This window comes from Canis lupus, chromosome 26 (assembly GCF_048164855.1).
Source record: "Canis lupus baileyi chromosome 26, mCanLup2.hap1, whole genome shotgun sequence".
NCBI lineage: Eukaryota > Metazoa > Chordata > Mammalia > Carnivora > Canidae > Canis > Canis lupus.
The window spans coordinates 8612393-8637432 of NC_132863.1; the positions used below are offsets into that span (position 1 = coordinate 8612393).

Here is a 25040-nt window from a genome sequence, read left to right on the forward strand (position 1 = left end):
CCAGCATGGCACACACGTCTCCTGGTCGTTGGTCTGGCTTCTCCCTCATGTTGGCAACAGATGCATCCTTATGATTACTCCCTCCATTTAGCTCTGTCTTAAATGTCCCCTTCTCTCTCCACCCTCTCTTCTGGCTTCATTATTTTCATAGCACTTATCACATAACATACTCATTGTTAGTTAGCTGTCCTCCTCACCAGAATGAAGGGTTTATAATAGCAGGGACTTGGTTCCTTTTGCTGAATCCACATTGCCTAGGGCAGTGCCTGGGCCATGGATACCATATTAAACAAATGAATTCCTGTACTTTGTACTCCTTGCCTTGGGTAGAGGACTGCACAGATTGGTGGGAGGAGAGGTTGCCCACAAAGATGCTCCCAAGAATGTCAACCTTTGACATTCTGCCCAGCATCTACCTTTTGGGTTTTATTTCTCACCACTTCCCTTTATTTGTGCTGAGCAAGAGCCAGGTATGTTCATTATTGCTTCCTTTGCTTATCTCTTTGTCTTCCTGCTCCTGTTTTGCTAACATTAGTTTTTGTTTTTTTTTTCCCCCCACTCACCACACTATGCCCATAGTTATTCTGTCCATCTGTCAAGGCCCAGCTCAACAGCAGTTCCTCTGCGAGGTATCCTCTCATCCCTGCAGCTATAAATGCTCTCCCTCCACCCCATCTCCTGTTAAAAATGGAACTTTCTCGGGTTCTATGTGATTGATATGCATGCATATTTTATTTCCCTTATAATCCACTCCTAAGAGGCACAGGCACTTGACCTATTCTCTGTTGTTCTTGCACATAGTAGATGTTGATACAGGTTGATTGGATATGTGGCATGCGTGGCTGAATGAAGTGGCAGGAAAATTACCTGTGATACACTATTCTGGTTTGTTCAACAAGGTGAGGTATACCTCTTTAAATAATGAATCATTGTTAACTTCTGGAAGGCTGTTTCTGGGGTAAAAGTTACCATGGTTCAGGTGAAGAGGTGAGGTGGAATTCCAGAGTTGAAGTAGGATTAGAGGAGGAAGGGCACCTGGGTGCTTCAGTTTAAGCATCTGTCTTCTGCTACATCATGATCTCCCAAGTCCTGGGATCTAGTCCAGCATCCCAGCATTGGGCTCCCTGCTCAGCGGAGAGTCTGCTTCTCCTTCCCCCTCTGCCCCTCTCCTTGCTTGTGTTTTTCCTCTCTCTAAAAAAAAAACAAAAAACAAAAAGATGGAGGAGGAGTAGGAAGAGGCAGACTTTACTCTTGATTCCTCTAAAGAAGAGGTCACCTTGGACCTCTCTGTAATACTCTCTGGGACTCAGTCTCCTAGCCTGTAAAATAGTGATGGGGAGCAAGGTGTAGGGGCATGTGCCAAGTTGAATGCACGATCTCTTGAGTCCCCATGTAGCAGTAACTGCATGTGATCTTGCAGCTCGATCAGGTAGGTCTCCTGGGTTTAACATGTGTTCCTGGCTGCCTTTATTGGAGCAAGTTATACCACTGTTATGAGAAAAAGGCTGGGAAGAGAACTCATTTAAAATGCTTATGGTATCAAATTTTACTATTTTTTTAAAGCAATCTTTGTTTCTTTGAGCACTTTCATTTCAATACAAACGGCTTAAGATTGGCTCCTGAAAGTCTTTACGGAGTACTTTCTAGACTAGGGATTTGAAAGTTCATTAGAAAACCAATCCCAACATACTAGGGATATTTGTGTTATAAACTCTGACTTCCAACTATAGGGGGTTTAATTTCACAACCTCCTAGGTTCAGTTGCATCACGAGACCCTCATTTTGATATATATACCTTGAACTGCAGTTGTACATAAGTCACTGTAGTGCAGGATAACCTGCCATATTGTATAATGATCTGGGGTGGGAAAGAGAGAAGTGGGGATGGAGTGGTGTAGTGATTTCACTGTCTCTACAGAGCAGCTGTTCTTGGCTTTCTTTTTTTTTTTTTTTTTTTTTAAGATTTTTATTTGTTTATTCACGAGAGACACAGAGAAAGAAAGAGGCAAAGACATAGGCAGAGGGAGAAGCAGGCTCCATGCAGGGAGCCTGACTTGGGACTCGATCCTGGGTCTTCAGGATCACGCCCTGGGCTGAAGGCAGCATTAAACCACTAGGCCACCTGGGCTACCCTGTTCTTGGGTTTCTGATGAAAGTTTCTAATGATTCACACAGGGAAGACTTCAGAGCCTTTCCATGAAGAGACAGGGTCTGGGTGAATGGCTAAGTTACTCCTTTCATGCATTTCCCTGTGCCTGTCTTGGGGTAGTCTTTGGTTTCTTCTCAGTCTTTAAAGAATATCTAGAATGTCTAGAAGATAATTGGATAGAACCTGTACAGACTCCACCAAAAATCCAAACTTCATCTTCAATCTTTAAGATCCCCCAGTCTCTTTGGGAGTTTGCTCATTTGGAAGGTGGTTTGAAACTGGCTGGAAGTTCCTGAAGGTGGTAGGAGGGTAAGAAGTTCAGCCATTCTGGTCTAACTATTACAGAACCCAGTGTTGGTGGAAACCTGATCTCTAGTGAAGGATCAGAAAGTGAACCATCTTGCATGGAGTTCTGGTCTTTTCTGGCTGCTTTCCATCTGGCCCTTACCAGAATCAGGACTGCGGACTACTATTATCTATTCCAGGCAACAGGCTGGGACTTCTTTAAAAAATGATGTATATTTGATCAGAACACAGCTACATAACTTACAGAGTTCAACGCATAATGTAAACCTGGGGCCTTTTGTTCAAATATTAAGAATCGCAAGATGGTGTCAGTAGACAGTGAATGCAGGACCCTGTGCATCCTCAAAGGTTGCATACCCCATAGGGGCATCCTAAAAATTATGTGGGAAAAATTCTAGCTTACCCATTTCCCAAGGATATTCCCCATACCTGTTTATATATCTGGAGAATATGCTTGTGGGGGACTGCCTTGCCTTCAGCTCCCCTCTGTTGTCAGGTGACTCCCTTCTAGTCATACTGGGGTCTGGGGCTCAGCCTTTACTACTCTCTCCGCACACCCTCACCACAGCTGCCAGCTTAAGTGTTGGCTGGACTTGAGTAGCTGTTTTCTTCCTTTTCGAATGTAAAATGACATCAGAGGTACAAAACTAATCACCATTGGCACAACATAAGGGCTCGAATACTTATGCTTTTAGTTCATTTAAAATTTTTCTTTTTTTCCTTTCTTTTTTTGATAATCACAGTCTCACTTTCAATGTCATGGTGTGAACTGAGAAATTCCCACCCCCTTGCTTTTTCATTGCTGATGATAACAGGAATATAAATTGCAAGATGTGCAATTATACCTAAAAATGCTAGATGTGTTTTAATGAAAAAAAGAGAGAGAGAGAGAGAGAGCAAGAGAGACTGTTTCTCATAAAAATAGATTGTATGCTATGCTTTTTTGTTGGACCTAACACAGTGTATGTACTTCCAAATGTCATTTTAAAATGCTAAAAACAGCTGCAAAAATCATATCATTTTGTGGTTTTCCTTTTAATTGTAACATTTAGGAAATTAGCATTTGGGGCCAAGATAACTCCATTAAAATAAGATAGTGAATTACACTTATTTAAAATGAAGTCACATTAAAATACAATTACAGCTGATATTCTTTCCTTGATATTAACACATCCGCATTTATGTTTTACAATCTATTGAAGTTTGCTATTTGAAATAATTATCATTGATTAAGGAAAGAAGTGCATTTTAAAGTATGATTAGTAAATATGTAATATTTAATGGAAGTCCTACAGTAGCAGCAACAGCTAATATCACCTCATATTTTAAAATATAGTTCTTGACTTTGTAATTATGACTTTCTCCTTAGAATGGATGGGGCTTGATTTTAATTAAGACTGAGCATCTTTTTTTTTTTTTTTTTTTTTACTTTTATTTTTTAGGAAATGGGAGTAATTAGTTATCACACACATACTGCTTTTGGTAGAAAGCAGTCAAAATTTTTCCTATTTTAATAACAGGTCATAGAAATGAATCCATACTTCTTCATTAAGAATTAAAATGGGAATGTCTCTCTGATTTCTTGACTCAGAACCCTCCATGTCATTAGGTGCCACTCTTCAGGAGAGGTTAGAGCTGTGGCCTCATACATCTAAGGTTGACAACCGCCACTGGCCCAAATTACTTTTCCTTTCCTCATCACAATCAAATATTCTAAAATGAAAACTTCTACGGAGAAAGAGTCAAGGATCTTATCAGACCAAAGACTCAGCTGCCCTCAGACCACCCTTCCTCTGCCTCACAGAGTGCTCTGATCTGTTCGCTTATTGGCACCTGCCTCTTCTTACTGTTGTCATCTGCTTACCATCTAAGCTTCACCATCTTTTTCAGTCCTACTGTTATCTTGGGTGATTCTATATGGACACACATGGTTATGTAAGTATATTCACTTCTTGGCCTGGAGACATCTTAGATTTTTCACTTTCACCTGCAAGCTTTGCCTTGTCCCACTTCTCTGTCCAACCAAGTTTTTGTCCCCAACACTTGAGTCATCTTCTTCCCCAAATGCTCAGATGGTTTTTTGGTTCTTTCACTTGTCAGAGACCCAGCTGGGTCCATCAAACTGTCTCCTTGCCCTGAACCTGTATCTGATAGCTCAGCTCAGTGCTACAAGAGAAAACCACATCTACTCAGAGATGGCACCTCTGTAAGTTGATGATCTCTATACTTGAATGATGTTCACCCATCCCTTTTTGTTTGTTGTCCTCTTCCAAGGTACTTTTATACCAGCATCCTTAGGATCAAGTTCAGAGTCCTTAATGTAACTTCTAAGGCCCTTCATTCACTACTTGTCTTCTTTTGTCCAGTTAAGCTTCGTGTCTTGCCAATTCTCTCACAGCAAGCCAAAATGTGGTTTTAATGAGCTTCTCTTGAGTTTCTATATCATGTATGAAGAATTGCATAGCTCAGGTATGAGTTTCCTCAGGAAACTTGCTTCATTCTAGGTACTATCAAATTATGGGATCGGTACCCCACTCCATATGTTATAGCATTGTCCTTCTTCAGTCCTGGCTTGTGACTCACTGGGTGCCCATTGTGTTTATTTGACTGTCACAGACTGAGAGCCCTGTGGGTCAAAGCCATGTCACCCTTAGAAACTGCTGTACCCCTGAAACCCCCCTTTGCCTGATGTCATGCACAGTTAAAAAAAAAAATAGATGGTCAGAGCATCACATTAGAGATGAAGATATTAAAACCCACATTTTGTGACCTCCTGAGACCACACAGCTCACTTGTGAAAATCAATCATAGTGGTCAGCAGCCTGGGTTTTAGTACCAAACTTGGATTCAAGTTCTCCTTCTGCTGCTTACTTGCTTTAAGCCTCGGGTATTTGTTCTATAAAATAGGGATGAGAAACATGTCAACCTGGCAGGGTTGGGAGAACAGTGTGAGGGTATTGTCCACTAAGAGCCCAGCCCAGTGTGCCCCTTGTAAATAGTCCTCAGTGATAGGATTTCATTCAAACCTAGGTCACCCAACTCTCAGAGGAGCATTTGGATTATGATCACATGCCTGTGACATGTCAGAGGAGTATCTACTTGTGATTATATGAACTGTTCATAGAAAGTAAAATCAGAGAATAAAGACACAGTTCCATTAGAAAGATTCTCTGTTTTTGAAAGTGTTTTATCTAGTGATTCTTTATCTAGTTGAACTGTACTGAAGTCTAAAAACTATCTACTATGAAATATTTCCAAGGTTCTCTTTATTGTTGTATAAGAGAGAACAGTCCTACACTAACTTTAATGAAACCTTATCCCTACCTAGCGTAATGACATATGTGCTGAGAGCTTGGGGATTGGCAAATACCTTTCATATATGTTTATGTGACGGATTTCTCATGGATGGCAATTTGGCAGGAGGGTATATATAACCCCAAATGACATGTTTCAATGAAGGATTTAATTATTTTATTGACTATCACAAATCTGAGCATTGCTTATGAGTTAAGTGATGGTATTTTGGATTGTAGGTTCAAATCCTGGCTCTGCCATATCGCCATTATGACCTTGGACAAGTTCTTTCACATATCTAAGCTCTGGGTTCTTTGTATGTAAAGTGGAGATACTATTTGTTATCGCTAGGATTTGCTGGGAAGACAGAGTAAGCTAACATGGGTAAAACCCTCAGCGCAGCACTCAGTTCTGCTTACAAAAGAAACCCAGACATCTTACTCTCAGTATTAGCCAAATTAAATGAGTAACACATCTAATTGAAATATTTATTAGTTCCTTCTAAAGGTAACTTTTGCCAGTCTACATTGGTGCATTATGCAGGGAAAGTTTGTGATGAATTTTTCCCTAGTTCAGCTTTTTAGCTATCTATGCCACTTAACATATGGGAAAATGTGTAGGTTTAAGAATTACCATTCATGCTGTTTAAAAAGAGTGAAATCTTGCAGTCATTAAGTCTAGTGTTTGAGAAGAAATCAATTTTTGTCATCAGTACTTTAGCAAGTTGTTTTAAAATTCCCAGTGACTAGCCCCCTTTTGTTTTGCTAGCACTGTGAAAAACCCATTGACAATCTATGTAGCCCTGGTAAGTTGTATCCTAGAACTATTAGTCACAGGAGGATCTTTATGAACTACCTACAGTAGATCCATGTATAAAGTAGTAAAAATATAATTTTGATACTATCACAATTGTTATTGGTACTCAATGATTATTACTGCTCTCATTATGATGGCAAGTGTGCACACATAACACAGCTAACTCTTTGGAGTCTTTGCTTTGAGAAATTTTTGGGAAATGTGATGTTTATAAAAAGATGTTGTGATGTGTGCATGGCTGTTGGCTTTTAAGTACCTTACTGCTTTTCTCCTGATGTTCTCCTCAGTTAATTCTTTTCTTAATTGATGTCTGTGCTCTCTCTCTCTCTCTCTCTCTCTCTACCTCCCTGGCAGTCTTTTCCCTATAAAAGGACCCATCTGTCTAAGGTAGAGATTCTCCATTTTTATATACACTCACCAGTGATTAAGCTGCATGGAATAGACATACTTATCATTTAGAAGTTTCCTTGAACCCTGCTTTTTCAATACAGTAGTGCTTTGTTTGTTTTCCTTCAAGTATAAAATAAGTTATTTTCAGCACCCCAAAGTACTAATTTCTAATCACAGTCATAGATTAGAGCAAAAAAAAAAACACTTTAAACTTGCTAATCCATCATAATTAAAAATAACGGTTAAGCAACAGATACTCTTTGTAATATGCAACTATATACAGAGACTGAGAGAAAAGCTCGTTCCGAAAAGTGACTAATTTTCATTTGATTTTCTATTAGACTTGAATTTGAGCGGCAGCAGCGTGAAGAACTTGAAAAATTGGAGAGTAAAAGGTAAGGTATGTGGGGGGCCAGCTCTGACAGTGCTGTAGTCTGTGGATTCTTGCATTAATCTTCTAGACAGATTCCATTGGGGTCTGTTTCATGCCCTCCCTCTGGTTCCATGTCAAGTATTTACGGGTCTAATGACTTTGGGTCTTTCCTCTAGGTGGTTACTTGTATCTCATGTTTGATATTTTCAAGTAGTACATCTTCAAATACTTGTAAAAAAGGGGGAAGAGGGTCAGTATGCAAATTTCATGCACTTGTTAAATTTAACACGCCAAGTATATACTTTTTTATATTTAATTCAAATGGATATCCTCATCGGTAATATCACCCAAGGTCTTAGAAAGCCTCTCTTTGCTTTTAAAGGGGAAAGGAGAAAAAATGAGTGGGAAATATCAGAAAGGGAGACAGAACATGAGAGACTCCTAACTCTAGGAAACGAACTAGGGGTGGGAAAGGGGAGGTGGGCGGGGAGTGGGGGTGAATGGCTGACGGGCACTAAGGGGGGCACTTGATGGGATGAGCACTGGATGTTATTCTATATGTTGGCAAATTGAATACCAATAAAAAAATACATTTATTAAAAAATAAAAATAAAGATCTTTGCTTTTGTTGTTTGGCCATTTGTATTCCCCTTCTATAATTTGCTTCTTTATATTCTTTGCTCACTTTTCTCCAGGGTGTGTGTGTGTGTGTGTGTGTGTGTGTGTGTGTGTGGTTGTTTAGCTGATTTGGAGAGGGTTTTTTTGGTATGTTCTGAATGTAATTATCTGATAATACTAAGTATTTTCTCCTTTTTCTCCCCTCCATCCTATATTTAACAAGCCAAGAAATGGAGCAAGGATAGATATTAGAGTAGAAACTAAAGCCACAGAAAATCTACAGGTTGGATATTTATTTTCTGGAATCTGGAGTGTAGGTGTTACAAATGAATTAGTTTAGCTTCTAGCATCATATAAGATAGGTCTTAGATGGGTCAGGAGTTGGAGACCATGTATTGATACTTCTGCATGCCCTTTATTTTTGCTTTGGAGGCCATCCCAACTTCAAAACACAGATTTAGCGCTTGGTAGGGATCATTTGTTTTCCAAGACCAAACATGACATATAACCCCTGTGGCCATGCATCTCAGTATTCTAATGATGACCCCTGTTATTTTCAGAGTTACATGTTAATAAACTAATATTTTGAGCCATTTGATGATTACTGTTTATCCTAAACTAGTGATTAAATGCTAAGTAGCATGTGGTTATTTGAGCTGGAACAATGAACTGTTGATTGTCTTGACTTTGATATTTGACCCCAATGAGTTGAGGACAGCATAAGCATTTTTATTTAATGTCATTCTGTAACTGAATTTCTATTGAGTTTTAGCCATTGGGCTGAATAAAATTATTCACATTTAAATTTAAATTGGGCACGGTTCTTTCTCTTTGAGCTCAGGGGGCTTTTAAAATTATATCATGCATAACACATTATGCTTATAGACTCTACAAAGAAATGATATCAGAGGCTACTTCAGGAGATTAGGCAAATGATATGTTGGATAGTTACAGAGTAAAAAAGTTAAGCAGTGTGCTGCTGGAAATTAAAAGGAAAGCAGTTTGCCCCCACTTTTTATTCTTACTGAAGGGTTTGACTTTGTGTTGTATGTCCATTTTCAGAACATCTCAGTTAGGGAAAAGTCATTTGTCCATAGCACTCAGATGATGATCAGTCAACATTTGGCATTTCAGGAAACTCATAGAAGAAATGGAAGAGAAGCAAAAGTCAGATAAGGCAGAATTGGAGCGAATGCAGCAGGAGGTGGAGACCCGGCGTAAGGAGACAGAGATCGTCCAGCTCCAGATCCGAAAGCAGGAGGAGAGCCTCAAACGCCGCAGCTTCCATATTGAGAGCAAACTGAAGGATTTGCTCGCTGAAAAGGAAAAGTTTGAAGAGGAAAGGCTGAGGGAGCAGCAGGAAATCGAGCTGCAGAAGAAGAAGCAAGAGGAAGAGAGCGTTCTCCGAGTCAAGGAAGAGCTCCAGCGGCTCCAAGAACTCAACAACAATGAGAAGGCCGAGAAGCTTCAAATCTTTCAAGAGCTGGACCGGCTGAAAAGGGAGAAGGATGAGCAGTATGCCAAGCTCGAATTGGAGAAGAAGAGGCTGGAGGAGCAGGAGAAGGAGCAGGTCATGCTCGTGGTGCATCTGGAAGAGCAGCTGCGTGAGAAGCAGGAGATGATCCGGCTCCTGCGGCAAGGGGAAGTGCAGCGGGTGGAGGAGGAGAAGCGGGATCTGGAAGGCATCCGAGAGTCCCTCCTTCGGGTGAAGGAAGCCCGGGCTGAAGGGGAGGATGATGGTGAGGAGTTAGAAAGGGCTCAGCTCCATTTCTTAGAGTTTAAGAGAAGGCAGTTGGTCAAGCTAGCCAACTTGGAGAAGGACCTGGTCCAGCAGAAGGACCTCCTGAGAAAAGAAGTTGAAGAGGAACAGGAACTCCTAGAGCGTTTAAAATCTGCAGAAGAGGAAGACTCTAGGTTATTGAAGAAAAATGATGCTAGCATCACGAACGTTACCCTGCTGGCTCGAAATGTGGAGAAGATAAAGCCAGCAGAATATAGGCTGCAGTATAAAGAACGCCAGCTCCAGTACCTGCTGCAGAATCATTTGCCAACCCTGTTGGAAGAAAAGCAGAGAGCGTTTGAAATCCTTGACAGAGGTCCCCTTGGCTTAGACAACACTCTTTATCAAGTGGAGAAAGAGATGGAAGAAAAAGAGGAACAGCTTGCCCAGTACCAGGCCAACGCGAGCCAGCTGCAGAAGCTCCAGGCCACCTTCGAATTCACTGCCCACATTGCACGTCAGGAAGAAAAGGTGAGGAAGAAGGAAAAGGAGATCCTTGAGTCTCGGGAGAAGCAGCAGAGGGAGGCGCTGGAGCGAGCTGTGGCCAGGCTGGAGAGGAGGCACTCAGCCCTGCAGAGGCGCTCCACCCTGGGCCTGGAGATCGAGGAGCAGAGGCAGAAGCTCGCCACGCTCCACAGCAGCAGCAGCGAGCAGTCTGGGCTCCAGGCCAGCCTGGAAGCTGAACAGGAAGCCCTGGAGAAGGACAGGGAGAGGTGAGACTGGGAAGGGAGAGCACGGCATGCTGTGGGTGCCAAGTGATGGCGACTTTTCTAGCCCTCCCAGTGTGACTCTGTCTCTTAAAAAAAGTAATTCTTTTTTACCCGTGTATTCTCTAATACACCAACAAATGGTTTTAGTCAAACAAAAGTGAGAAAGCACCCCTAAACATTTTCTTTCTCCTTAGGATCCTTCCTCATTTTAGAATCGTTGGCCTACAGTTATTGAAAAAAATACACTAAGGAAACCAAAGGCCTTGTCCATCACTCCACTGACCTATGGAATGTGAATGTTCTCGTGTTTGATAGGATAGCCTCTAGTCTGCCCCCTCCTTTGCGTCCCTCCCCTTCCCCCCCATCCCTCCTTTGGCTCTGGTATCTCCTTTTCTCTTTCCCTTCCCTTCCCTTCCCTCCTCTTTTTTTCCTTCTCTCCATCCCCTTCCTCATCCCATCCCACCCCTCTGAATTTTTCCTATTTCCCCACTCCTACAACCTCACCATGGGCTTAAAATCATCTCTGCAACTAGCGCTAGTTACCGTAAAACACCATCCCTTCCTTCACAGTACCATGTGCTAATGTCTACACCTGCTGGGAAACTGAAAACAGCCCCTTCTCCCACCTCTCTTGATTCATAATATTTGCGGGAGGCCCCAGGATTCTGCATTAAAAAATAAACTAAACAAAATTCTCCAGGTGATTCTGAACACAGTGATATTTTTAAGCAGATGTGGTGAAGATTTACTCATGTTACTTTTGGTGTTGTGAAAAATAAAACTAGGGATTAGCACTATTTCCGTGGTAAAGAAAGAGTATCTCCTCCCACCAATTCCCTGTTACCAGGCTTCCCACACTAGGTCCTCAAAAGGAATCAGTAGTGAATTCAAGAACACTTTTTCTGGTAGCCTAGCAGATGTGATACCAAGACTCCCAGAAATCTGTAGGCTGCCTGGTGTGTAAACATCACCTGATTTGTTGTCCTACATGGGAGCTTCATACCCTGGCCCAGCCCCATTCTGTCTGGCTGGCCTTGGCAGGCTCTTTAATCTTTGGGCCTCAGAATCCTCGCTCTAACAAGAAGGGGGCAGAGGAGATCAGGGCCTGTTCACTTTCTTTAGCTCCAGACTCTTCGATCAGTTGAGATTTTACCTGAAGCCCAGGTTGGAGGGCCTAGGCTCTCTAGCATTCCAACCACCCACAGCACCTCCTGAGGAGCTACAGCTGAAGCCTGGTTGGCTGGCTTGTAGGAGCCCAGCTTGACATTGGCAGAGGCCTGGGATCCATATAGATGACGAAGCAACACCTACTGTGAGGCTGGAGCCTCCCTCCATCATCTTGCCTGAACAGGTTGGGCAAACTCCCTTTGAAATGATCTGCTTCTACTGTGAGTTCTGTTTACCTTTGCTCTCTGGTAATTCCCTCTGGCAAAACAGCAAGAAATAACAATCAAAAACCATAATGCTATTACTTCAGAGAAATAGGTTGGAGGTTTAAGAAAATGATTGCAGGTATGTTATGTAAATGAAATTGCTGGACAAAGCTCCAGCCCCAGGAAATTTAAAGTAGTGAAGGGCACACTCAATTTATATCTGGCAGTGTGCAGTAAGAATGCAGCATGAGCTTTTAGCTTGATATCTAGCTTTTGTCAACCGACTTCAGTCCCTGGCCATTTAGTATTAATACTCTATTATAGCAGATACAGTATTGTGATTTTCCATGGAAGTGATTTCCCAGTGTCAGCGTTCCTCCAGAAGCCACACAAAGGATGCTTTTAGTTTCATGTGTTTTGATGGAGTAGACTTTGCTAAGACCTAATTCAGGCCAGCAAATTCTGAGCTCTTTGCTCTGGCTGTGTTGCTCCTGCAGCTTTTTGTGGTTATTGGTTTTGTGTGTCATTACCTCTCTGGGTTCTCATGGCTAAGCCAGGGCCTGCCGTGCAGCCCAAGTCAGCCACTTGTGAAACCCCCCAAGTGCAAAATTTTAAATTCATGTGGAACCAGATCAGACAACAGTGAACCGAACTCAGCTTTCCTTTTTTGGCTTCCTTATAAACAAGATTCAGCTCATTCTCTGTCCTCTTTTCCACCCAGTGGTTATATAGCCACTGGGGACAAGTGTCATGCAGATAGAAGGTAGCAGATCTACTTACCATCCCCTCTGGGCCACTGTGTCCTCTTATCTACGGGCCCCAGAGCAGTGGCCCAGGCAGGCCAGCTCTTCATCTGTGCTGAGACTGTTTTCTTGGGGTGCCTTTCCCTTGCCACCTATATAAATCCCTTTGGGGCTTCAAGGCCCCGCACCAAACCCTTTGTTTTTGGAGTCTTTTTCATTGCTGCCAGTGCTGAAGGATGTCCTTGAACAACTCTAGTAGGTGTCATCTTAGTTATGAACGTTGGCAGTTGGCCCCTTAACATCAATTTTTTATGCTTTTTTTCTTCTTCCTTTGAAAATACTTCATACTGTGCAAGTTGATGCTTGGTAAGTACTTGCTCATCAATAGACACATGAAGGGCTGAGTTAAGCTGGGTATTGCCTTCTGTGGAATCCGTGAGTACTGACCCTGGTGACCTTGACATTTCTGAGGATTAAGAACTTGGTGCTCATGTCCAGGATAGAGCAGTCAAATTGCTGCTGGTAACACCGGAGAGCCGGCAGTATTGTGGTGCACCAGAATCTCTGAAGTTTGAATCTGAAGGAGTTTGGAAGACTAATTGATTCTCTCATTTGGGGTATGAAGAAATTGAGACCCAGATTTCATTAATTTGCCCAAGTTCACACAATGAGTGAGCTGTAGCCCCTAGCTGGGTCTCATGTTTCTGGGGCTAAATTTACTGGCAAGTTTAGCCCTCTGGCCTCATGGCCCTGAATTCAAGCATGCCAGGGCCAGCAGGAGAATGGCCTTACACACACTTGACCTCATACTGAATGTATCATTTATCATTAGAAATACATGTTTGGTTCTACCATTTATGGTGTATTTTAATTTCTCAAGATGATTACCTTGCTTTCTTAGCAAGTTCCCTTTTCTACATCCTCTTCCTTAACCAAAGTGGATTCTTAGTTTTCATGACTTAGGCCTTTGTTCATACTACTTCCTTTCTTTTTTTTTTTTTTTTTTTTTAAGATTTTATTTATTCTTGAGAGACACGGAGAGAGAGAGGGAGAGAGGCAGAGGTGGAGACAGGCAGAAAGAGAAGCAGGCTTCCTGCAGGGAGTCCATTGTGGGACTTGATCCCAGGACCCCGAGATCACAACCTGAACCAAAGGCAGACACTCGCCACTGAGCCACCCAGGTGCCCCTGTTCATACTATTATCTGCATCTGGGGAAGCCTTCACCCTCATCTCCAAATGTTCAAATTCCCACTGGTCCCTGAAGACTCAACTTGAAATTGCCTTAACTATGTGGATTCTCCTAGATGGGTGGTTTTTAAAAATTCTTTAAACCTTAAATCTCTTTTTTCAAATAGAAGTATTTAGGGGGATCTCAATGTGTAGTCAAAGACCAACTGTTTCATTGAAGCAGTGGTGGGCTCAGAATCCTGCATATCTACCTCAGAGGATTGGCTCAGAGCACAGTAGAGATATCTTTGCCCTTGAGAATCAACTCTCTCCAACTTTTGGGCCCCTGCAGCATTTTTTCTGAACCCTTCTTGTGGTTTGTTATCACCTTATACCTTGTGTGATGAGGCATCTTTTCTACTAGAAAGTAAAGCTCTTTGCAAAGAGTGTTTGGCTTGATCCCCCATGTTTCTAGAACAATGTCCCACCTATTGAAGATGCTCAGGAAATACTGTTAATAAATGAATTAATGTAAATCCTGTCTCTGTAGATTAGAGCATGAAATCCAGCAGTTGAAGCAGAAGATCTGTGAGGTTGATGGTGTTCAAAAAGGGCATCATCGGACCTTGGAGGGGAAGGCTCCTTCTCCCAGCTTGCCATCCAGTACTGAGAAGTCACACCTGGTCCCTCTGATGGATGCCAGGTACTGGACATTAAACTGATGCCAGCCCTACCTGTGATGTGATTTAGTAACTCACTGTACCACACATTGTCCAGTTTGCATAGGGAGGGATCCATCCAAGGCAACAAGTGGTAGGTGGGAAGAGGTATCATTTGACGAAAACCAAAGACCCGAGGACTGGTCAGCCCAATCCAGGGAATGCTGGTGCTACGTTGTGTGAGGAGGTAGAATTAGAAGGTTCAGGGAAACCACCTCCGCCAGGAAGGAATGTACCAAGGCCAGGTGAGAGGAAGTAATGGGCAGAGTTAATTGGACCATACCAAGAAGGAGGACCTTGTGCTGACAGTTAATTTATGGAGGTCATTAATTACAAACAGTTGAAGTGTGTTACAAAAGCTGTACCAGTGTATTCAGAATGATCATGAACAACATATACATCTGATTCTGCTATAGCAAAATCATTTTCAACTTGAGTGGCATTGTAAATTGTTCTGTGGCTTAGAGATTTCAGATAAATTGACTTAATCATTCTTTGCCCATAAGAAAATGGATTATTTTCCTCAACTCCAGCTGTTTCATGGCAATATGTGTTTGGATATCAAAATGCATTCAGAATGCTAGGAGCCTCTGTATCCTCTTAAACCTAGGTCTGCATGTTTAAAAAGATCCAGAGAAGTAATTCATTTGTAAGTGCCCTCGGCTCTGGGTCAGCCATGTATGATTTTCCTTTCAGTTCTGAAAGGTGACTACCACATTTTATTACCCTATCCATTCTTCTATACTATTTCACCTAAAATATTCATCTCTTTACCTAGCATTTCAGAAAATCATCGAGACATGGCCAGTAGTAGAGAAATGTTTCTAGGACTGTGCATGTGTTTAGAGAGATGAAGCCAGATTTTTGTTTCGTGTGCTAAGACGTAAACATGCAAAATAGTTCATGTTAAGTAATCCATCTAATCAGTGTTTCTCTAACTGGGAGAGGGAGAGTGTAGAAGTAAGCAAGCCTTCCATGTAGGCAGCCTGAGCCATAGAAGGATTTTAGCTGGAACTAAAATTCTCTGGTCTCCCTGGTTCCTCTGGGTGGATGGTTGTACTTCCTACAATTTCATCTTTGTTCTCTAGGGTACCAGATGTTCAGTTGACAACTGCCTAGTAGTTGGCCGTTTCGTGCTTCCACTGTCTTGGCCCACACCAGGCAGTTTGAAAGGTAGAGAGGCCTTTAAAATGTGGTTTACCCCAGCCAGCTGCCAATGGAGAGAGAAGACAGAGTAGAAACAGTTCAAGCCATTGTTCCTTTGGAATAGTGGAGATCCATAGAGATCTTGTCCACTTCCTGCCCCTCTCCCCACTTTAATCCTCTTACATGACTTTGTGATGTAAGAAATAACTATCACTGTTTTGCATAAGAGGGTAGTGAGGCTTGATGAGTGAAGTGCTGGGTCTCAGAGTCAGGTCTTTGGCCTTGGAGCCTTCTGAAACCAGTGTCTGTGATTCTCCTCTGCCCCGCAGCAGGGGGTCCACCAAGCAAGTCCAAGAGAGATTTGGATGGGATTACCTACTCTCACTTTTTATCCTCAACATTCTGTTATTTGTTCAGCACTTTCTTATTTGGGAAAACCCAGATAGTGAACACATGGCACTAGATTTCTTAGGAAGTAGAAAAATGTTCCAGGTCCCGAGTCATTATGTTTGGCATTTAGAGTGAGAAAGTTCCTTGTTTTGAAGGGCAGAATTAAGAAAGGATCTCATATGCCCTTTGTGGTTAGAAGTCTTTAACCACGACCCCAATATCTGTTGTTTTCAGGATCAATGCTTACATTGAAGAAGAAGTCCAAAGACGACTTCAGGATCTACATCGCGTGATTAGTGAGGATGCTGATGCATCTGCAGATGTGGTGAAGGTGAGCTGAGGGAGCCAAGTCATATGTCATTCATTTTCAAGATGACCTTGCCATAAGGTGGTGGTGGTGGCGATGATGGTGGCAGTGATGGGCTCCTTTATTATTGTTTGTCCGTGAGAAAATTGAGATGCAAAATGTTCTAGAAGAATTACATATTGCTTGGGTGGAGCTCAACAGGTTATAAATAGTGTTGATTCAAGAGATACTTTATTTTAAAATTTTGTTCTCCTGGGGAAAATTCTTAAATGAATATAAAGTCTCCCAAAACATTTTATTTACTTTGTTTGATTCTACATGTAACGTTTTTCTGTTTTCTCCAAAAATATAACCAATTTCCTTAAGTATTTAATTTTGCTTGATAAATTATCCCAAGTAGATATGTAATTTTGCTTTTGAGAAGATACATATTTGCGATGTTGATTTTTATTAAAATAAAAACATTTCACTCCTATTCTGCAACCTAAGAAAACTTCCTAAGGAAATTTTGCTTATAATATTAGTCTTAGAATTTTAAAAGTAGGAACAGATGCCTCAGTTCCCTTACAGTCAGGTGGATCGATAGAGTAGTGTTTACCATGGGAATATAAATTGTATAGAGGGCTGTCATTGTTGAGCAAGTATGCTTCTTTAGAATTTTGTTCCCATAAATATTTCTAATCAAATCAGTTTCTTTTCCCTGTATGAACAAGCTATAATTTAATATAGAGGGCTTTTTATTTTCTTATCAGGATAATGAGAAACTCCACAATGGCACCATTCAACGCAAGCTAAAATATGAGGTAGGTAATGATTTTTCAGATTGATAAGGTCGCCTTAAATTATGGCATGCTTGTGTGATTAAATTTTCTTAATGTTTAGTTGCATAATTAGAATTTTGAAGTCCCAGTGAGATTAATGGCTAATAGGGAAGGCAAGCTATTATATGGACTTAAAATTAAACGGAATCCTGCAGGTTGAAAGTGCTTTGACTTTATTTGAATGACATATGACTGTGGTGGAGGCTCCTTGCCCAGTTTTTCATTTGTAACAGTATCCTTTCCTTTCCCTTGGTCTGTATTTAAAAGACAGAATTATAAAATCAGAATCAGATATGGGGTTTGGAAATGAAACTGAGTACTTCGTGATGTTTTAAAAACCCAGCTCATTTTATAGACTGTGAGTTGGCAGTAGTACAAAGGACATACTCCTGATTGATTAGCTTATTTATCTGGTGGATTGTCAAACTGAGGTTTATTTGGGCATACGATTTGTGAGGTTTTACTTGTATTTTCCTCCACTGAGGCACTTGTCCTTCCCATACATTCCTAAACTAAACAACAACAACAACAACAAAAAAAACCCCAAAAGTACTAGATGGTAGAAGTCTACAGTTGGCACCCATACATTACAGAGAGCAAGAGGTAAGATGGTGGGAGTTCCACACGAAGCTTTACTGACTTTGGCTACTGCTACACATCCTTTCCAGTTATGCAGTAATGACGTTATCTTCCTCCGTCTCCCTAGCAGACTTCCTTGGGAAGAGGAGGACATTGCCCTTCATTTCTTTGTATCTAAGAGCCTGGCCTATAGTGGGCGTCCTATAGGCCTTTCACCCTGCTGGTTTGTAGCTATGGCAATGGAGGTCTAACCAGGGCAGGTATAATTAAGAATTCCTGTGAAGTGAGCCAAGAGGCAAGAGAGAGATGACCAAGGTTGAAATGCTTGTCCATTTCTTTTGGCCTTGTCATCTGACTGTCATTAAGTATGCCTGATGCCATTTACATTTTGGATATATGGTAAAAGACTTATTTTCACAACTAAATCTGACTTTTTGAAAATCGAATCAAAGATCTTAGGATTTATTTTGGAGCAATTGAAATGTTAGACCAAGAAATGGATACTGTGGATCAATCCCATGCAGTGTATTTCTATCAAATACTCAGCAATTTGTAAGATAAATAATATGGAAATTGACATTCTATTTGTGAATCAGATCATCTGTTCTTAAATCACATATTAATCATATGAATGGCTTAGGCTTTCAATTTAACCTCTGCATTAATCTACACAATGAAACCAATGACTGCAAGAATTTTCATGTGCCAAAGATTTGCAAAAGGTGCCTCCACATTCCCATTTCAACTGTTTTTGACATCTTGAACAGAAAAGGCGTCTTGTCCCACTGCGGCCCAGAGATGTTCCTGACACTTCCAGCAGAGAAGAGGGGAGGGAGTTGGATCAGAACCACCACCAAGATCATCCCTTGGCATGGAGCATCTCAGGCTCTATGGCTCCCTTCTCAGAATCACAAGAGAGAGCCCAGCAGCAAGGCCATCAGTCCTCAGTGTATGAGCTGCTGCAGAACAGTGATTGCAGACCTGGTCATCTTGCATCCGCAGGCTGTTTTCAACCAAAATGTTTCAGTCTACCTGAAATCACTTCCCTTAACAAAAGCAACACCAGTGACATAAAACATTTTCAGCGTAGGTCAGGAAATTTCTGTGAGCTGATGACTCATAAAGATGAGTACAGCTTGGGAATCAAGTCTGGCTGGACTTTGCTGCAAGATTTGTGCCAAGAATTATCTATGAATAATGGAGGCAAGCAGACCAGGCAAAGCAAGTTACTCTTTGTCCTCTCTGAAAACATTCCTAGTGAGGAAAGTGCCTCCCACAATGTTCCTCATGGTGCACCAACCTCAAAGTTTTGTGGTGCGCAAAAAGTTGAGAGAGAGTTAGCTGCTAAAAAAGTTAACTCTCCACAGTCCCTGATGAATACCAACACAGAAGCAACCAGTGGGTTGGGCTATTTTTACCACAGACTCTCAGACCTTTATAAAGATACCTGCAGTCACCTGCTGCAGTCTGGCACAGAGGTGATCCGCCTAGTCAGGCACGTGGGGAGCCTGCGTGACCCCAGTGAGCTCACCTCCCATGTGATCACATTTATCAGAAGACTGCCATTTCTGAAACACTTTCCCCTAGACACATCCCTGAAGACACACGGACTGTCAGCAGAGTCTCATTCTTTCCCTGGAGAAGCTCAAGTGGGCAGCAGCAACAGTGAGGAGGCAGGTGCTGCTTGGCCAGGAGAGAGCTCTGCGCCTTTCAGAGCCCCAGGCCTCACTGTGGCCTCTGCGCCTGCGGGATCCCCAGGCTCCTTCCTGAGCTCAGTCTGCCACCTAGAATACGAAGGTGCTACACAGAGTTGTGCATTTAAGCAGACCCTGGTGCAGTTTCCAGCCCAGATGCTGAAACTTCAGGAGCACCCTTTAGAAGACTTTCTTGAGCACGTGGCTTGCTCCCTACCAGAACTTGTGAGTGATGTGAACAAAGTGCAGGGTGTTTACTGGCTTGCTGTTGCCACCTATACTGAACCTGACCCGCAACCAGCGTGTTTTCTCCTGCTTCATTCCATCTTATACACTTTGGTTCTGTCAGATAACCCGTCAGGCTCAGTGGCTGTTTTTCATTCTCTACCTCTTTCTGGACTAGAGGAGATTCAAATTGGCTTTGGTGGGCAGAGCATTAGATTCCTGGGCTCTACAGAGAGTCTGCTGCTCACTGTATTTAGTTACAACAAAGACCTCTGTCAGCAGATATGCCGTGACCTCCTGGGTGTCCTGATGCCTGAGTCTGATGTTGCTGCCTGTACTAACCATCCTTTGTTCCAACAAGATCTGGTTGAGCTCTCTCTGGATTGGAAAGCAGAAGTCCCTGATTTAGTTTTGGCAAATGGAGTTCGGTTGTCATCCAGATTCCGGAATACCTTGGTTGACATGATTTATATTCTTCATGGAAACATGGAAGTCAACGTCCCCTCTCTGGCAGAGGTTCAGTTATTGCTCTACACGACTGTCAGAGTTGAGGGTGACCCTGGCCCAGACCAGTGCCAGTCGTTGGTCCTTCTAAACACCCACATTGCCCTTCTGAGGGAAGATCGAGTTTTCTATCCCCGCACTCAGTCTCTAAACATACCTCCTCCACGAACACAATTTGACGTGACCAGATGCCGTGCTTTAAGCGAATTCAGGTGTGTTGTTGTTCCAGAGGAGAAAACATTGTCAACCGTTGAACTTGTCTTCTTCAATAAACACAAAGTCTCATCGGGTTCAAGAAATGGTGCTAAGCACTTTGAGGAAGCGCAGAACGTCCAGTTATTCACCGGCATGCTGTGTCTTCAGGGCAGTCAGAACGTGGCACCTGATGTCTGGAAAATGACCCTCAGCTCTCATGATGAGGCTCTGTGGCTCATCTCACATTTGACAAGGCTCAAAGGAGGAAACTTGTAAAAATATTCTGCATGTTTTTTGAGATTTTTAATAAAATGAACATTATGTTAATAGTCAAGGACTAGGAATATCTCTGTGATTTAAAATTGGAAAAGTGCAGACCTCTAAAATTGAAAATGTAAATATTTTAAATATCTACAATAAAAGAGAAATAGGGGATAGCTGAGCACTGATAAAATATCTTTATCACCACTCTGCTTCATTTTCTTGAACCTCAGCCTTGTAAATTTGGGTCTGCCTCATTATTTGTGAGGTGATTAAAGCATTTCTGATTGTTTTTGGCTTCATGTCGACTTATAGTATGGTGCCTTGGAATCTTTTTGTGTCTGTTGGATTCCGGCAGGCTAATTTGTGCTGCTTGAAAAAGTGCCCGGTTGGCAGTGACCTTCACTGACATCTTCCGTTTTAGCCGTGATTAGGACAGCTCTGTAGCAGAGCACATTAGTAATGCATCAAGCTTCCTGGAAGGACCCAGGGATTTAAAATACCCTCCCCTCACTCTAATACATGGAATGGAGACAGCGCCACATGCCCTGCCCTGCCATGTCTTCTTCCTCAGTTAATTGCCTTTTCCTTCCTTTTTTCAGACTTTTTGACTATTGCTTTCCAACCTATGTGATTTCAGCTCCTTACTTATTGGTTTAGTTTTGACTACCCTTCCCACATGCCACATGCCAGTTCTTTCTCTGAGCCTTTGTTAGTTCTGTCCTAGAAAGGCTTTTCATCTTCAAGTCTAACTTTTTCTAACAGCTCCTTTAAGTGATTTTATCAGCCGTAGGGTCACCCCAGAAGGCATTCAGCACTTTCCCCTGGCTGCCCTCCCTCTCTGCCTCCCGTCTAATCCATCATCACTCATAACCTCTGACCAAGGTGTTCTTCTGGCCAGAGTCGGTTGGTGTGCTGGCCTCCCTTCTGAGATGGGTCACACCCATAAGTGGCCTCAGGTACATCTCTCTTCACAGCGTACCATCTGGTGGTACTCAGCTGCCTTCCTCCTCTGTGAGAGGCCTGAAACTGGGCTCTCCAGAATCTTTCTGTCCTTTGGGTGACCCTTTCTTTTTTACCACCTCTGTTCAACATTCTTATGAGGAATCGGGTTCCATGCCTTATATTTATTAGTTATTTCATCAAATCCTGGGTTGCTCAGCCAGGGCTCTCCTGTTTCTTAGGCGTGTAATGTTCTACTGAATTCCAAAGTCTTAGAAGGAGGGAGGTGTATTCTTCACTGCTCCATCCTCCCTCTCCCACTTCCAGCCAGGATCATGCCAAGCTCATGGTAACTACTCAGCGAATGTCATAGGCAGTTGAACAAAGTGATTCTCTGAAGCCATTTATTTTAACTCTGGCATGTAGAGGCCATTCTCTGCTCTGGGCAGACCCTTGGATAAAAATGTGCAACGTAAATGTCATAGCCCCCCTCTTCATGTCTACTCTTAATTGACAATAGGAGCAGTGTCAAAGCTTTTAACCCATCCTAAAACTCACCATCTCCCTTCAGCCGGGAAGTACAGACCTTCCCTCTTTCCCCATCACGGTTAGCAAGCTACTTAATGTAGTCTACATCTCATCATTAATTTTCCTCTATCCAGGTCTGGGGCAGCAAACAGAAAAGGGCAGGAAACTGGAGAGCACATTAGGATACACACACGGGTGGCTGCTGCGTCTGCAGTAACCCAGTGGAAGCGTTTTGTCTTTTTGAGGCAATAGAATTAAAATGTTTTTAGATGGCCTGTTTTTAGGCCTGTTTTTATAACTTCCACCCTCCACCCAATACGTACATACACACACACCCTATTGCCTTATACATGAAGATGTTTGAGTCTCTGCTGAGGACCTCATTAAAATTAGTTTGTCACATTCTTGGCTGGAAGATCATCTGTTGAAGAAATTTCTCCAATGAACCATGGTGGTCTTCTAATATCAATAATTTTCACCTTATTTCAATTTTTTTGTTTTTTTTTTCAGCAAATGCTTTCTTAAAAATTGCCCCATTGGGTATTTTCTCAAATATCCTTGATAAGAACAGAATTAATGATTATGAAGAGCAGAGGGAGTGAAATTTAAGATGTCAGCAGAGGGATTCTATAGTTGGAAGGGAAACAGTACAAAAATTTTAACAGAGTCAAACATATTAGACTCACTGTCTTCATAGGTTAAAAAAAAACCATAATTCTACTAGGTTAAAACAACTAATGTTCATAGATAGAGCATGCAGCAGATATGAGTATTGTATAAAAATTGTATTACTCATTTATAACTTCTTCAGTCTACTTTATGATCCAGGCAGGCCACAATGAAGATTACCTTCAGACCTCACCACATAATAGAAGCAACCTCTGGCAATTCAAATTTTACATGTCTCTTCTCTCACCTAAACATACTTTTTACCTTGAGATCAAATATGATCCCTGATAGGAAAATTTGATTTGCTCTTCATGAAGTAAGTACTAAGGTTGTCATTCCTTAGGGTTGTCCCTATAGAAGGCAGCATGGTGTTTGCACCATTATCCACTGTAACTTCAATTCTGGTGGCCTGCCTCCATCTCCACTGGCTCAATGTTTAGGAGTTCTGAGCCCATGATGCTACAATAGGGAACAGGTGTCAGTATCTCCATATCCAGCCTAACGTGGGATCTTCTCAGTTACATTGAGTTCCTGCATCAAAAAAAAAAACAAAAAACAAAATAGGTTCATACATACTTTGTTATGTGGCATTTCCATTGTTACTGAATAGGCATAAACATTTACATTGTGGAACTTGTTAATGAATTCTAGACAATACCTCTTTGAGTACTTTGAAACAGTGATTTCATCTGAATTTGATTAAAATCCATTTTGCTCACAGCTGCCTGTTTTACAGACTTGTGGTTGGCAGGGTAAATTTATTTGGTCTTTGTTGAAAAACATTTCAAAACAATTTGTCTTCCCTTTCTCATTACTTAAAAAATGTAAGTGCATCCTTTGGAGAGAATACTTATGCCTCCCAGCAGTAGTAATTACGGTAATTTTTATTTACATTCTTTTTCCTAAATGATTTCAAGTTTTGAATGATAAATAGATTAGAGCACTTTTATTAATGCTTCTTTGAAGGTCAAGCAGTCTTATTGGTTAAACTAGTTTCTTGTGAGGTTATTTTGAGGTTATTTTGTTAATTTAGTTACACAGTTTCCAGTATGCATCTTAGACAATTCTGCTTCATTATTTATCTTTTGTAATAGATATTACAGATATTATATCAGTCAGCTATTGCCAGTAACCAGCTGCCTCCCACCTCAATTTTAGTGGCATATAAAAAAAAAAAAAAGCTTTCATTTCTTACTAATGGTTTGTAAATAGGTTGAGGTAGCTTTACTAAAGGCTACAGATCATCTGCAGTTCAGATGAGGTTAGTCTATTCATGATATATCATCTTGAGGTCTGTGCTGGAGGGTCAGTGGCTATCATAATGATGAAGCATAGAAGATGTTGATGCGTCAGTCTGCCAGCGTCCCATTGGCCAACACAAGTCATGCAACCAAGTCAAAGAGCAAGGAACACTCCATCCACCAAGAAGCCATGGCAGCACTGGATATATGCTGGTACTGTAAGGAGAAAAATAGGGACCAATAGTTCAATCTACCATGGGTATTTTGTGTCAAAGTCCTGAAGCTCTTATTTAAAATGAAATTCAGATACAACTTGTAGGATTTCACCCTGAGGGAAATATTCAGGTACTAGGAGGAACATAGGTCAGAGGACCTTTGAAGTTACGTAGTTCAACTGGCTTTCCAGTTTAATCTTAACATCTCCAGGATGATCACTGTCTACCTCAGAGCAGTTATTTATTGGGAAATTCTCTCCATAATTCTCATTACTGTGATTCCCATCTGTAGAGTCCATCCATCCTTCACATTCTTCTGTAACAGAATAGGACTTGTCTGTTCCACAGTCTGTGTTATAATCTGACCCTCCAAAGAAGACAGTTCTTTCTCTCACCTCACCTCCTCTGATTTTCCTTTTTTACCTCCAACACCCTTCAGTTCCTCTGCTGTTTCTTATGCAAAACAGTTGCCAAACCACCACCATCCAGTCTCTTGTTAGGGTTGCACCCTTGTAGTTTTTTAAAGCCTCCTTTATAAGGAATGCAACTGAATGATTCAGTTAGGAAGAAGGAAAGAGAGACTGTTGTAAATCATACCTCCTGCCTCTTAATAACTTTGAAATATTTGGTTGCCAAAGACACAGTGGATTACAGTGATAACAATCCCAGCCACCCTATATATTGTAGTTTAGAGTGTACCAAGTTCTTTCTCATGTATTGCTCCTTTTGAGGCACACAGTGATCCTCCTGGGATGGAGAAATTGTCATCAATCTCCACTTCATATTTAGGAATTTAACTCAGAAAGGATCACTTGATTGAGAATTGGAATCAAACTCAGACCTTCTTACTCCAGAACATATATTCTTTCCACAATGCCAAAGTC

The 25040-nt window shown here is 41.7% G+C and overlaps 1 protein-coding gene across 29 annotated transcripts in view; it reads left to right on the plus strand.

Moving 5' to 3' along the window:
- KIF16B (kinesin family member 16B) overlaps nt 1–25040 on the plus strand; it is a 315045-nt gene that overhangs the window by 192935 nt on the left and 97070 nt on the right. For 18 of the 29 annotated variants that reach the window (XR_012018188.1, XR_012018181.1, XR_012018183.1 and 15 more), the window contains exons 18-23: nt 6920–6952; nt 7297–7350; nt 9081–10439; nt 14271–14423; nt 16210–16306; nt 17035–17085. Coding sequence is in view for 17 of the 29 variants with exons in the window: in XM_072800003.1 (XP_072656104.1) it covers nt 6920–6952; nt 7297–7350; nt 9081–10439; nt 14271–14423; nt 16210–16306; nt 17035–17085 (1747 nt within the window). In the remaining 12 variants the exon portion in view is untranslated. Of the gene's footprint in view, nt 1–6919; nt 6953–7296; nt 7351–9080; nt 10440–14270; nt 14424–16209; nt 16307–17034; nt 17086–18449; nt 20868–25040 lie in introns of those variants that run through there. The other 11 variants (XM_072799997.1, XM_072799993.1, XM_072799995.1 and 8 more) reach the window with 5 other exon arrangements.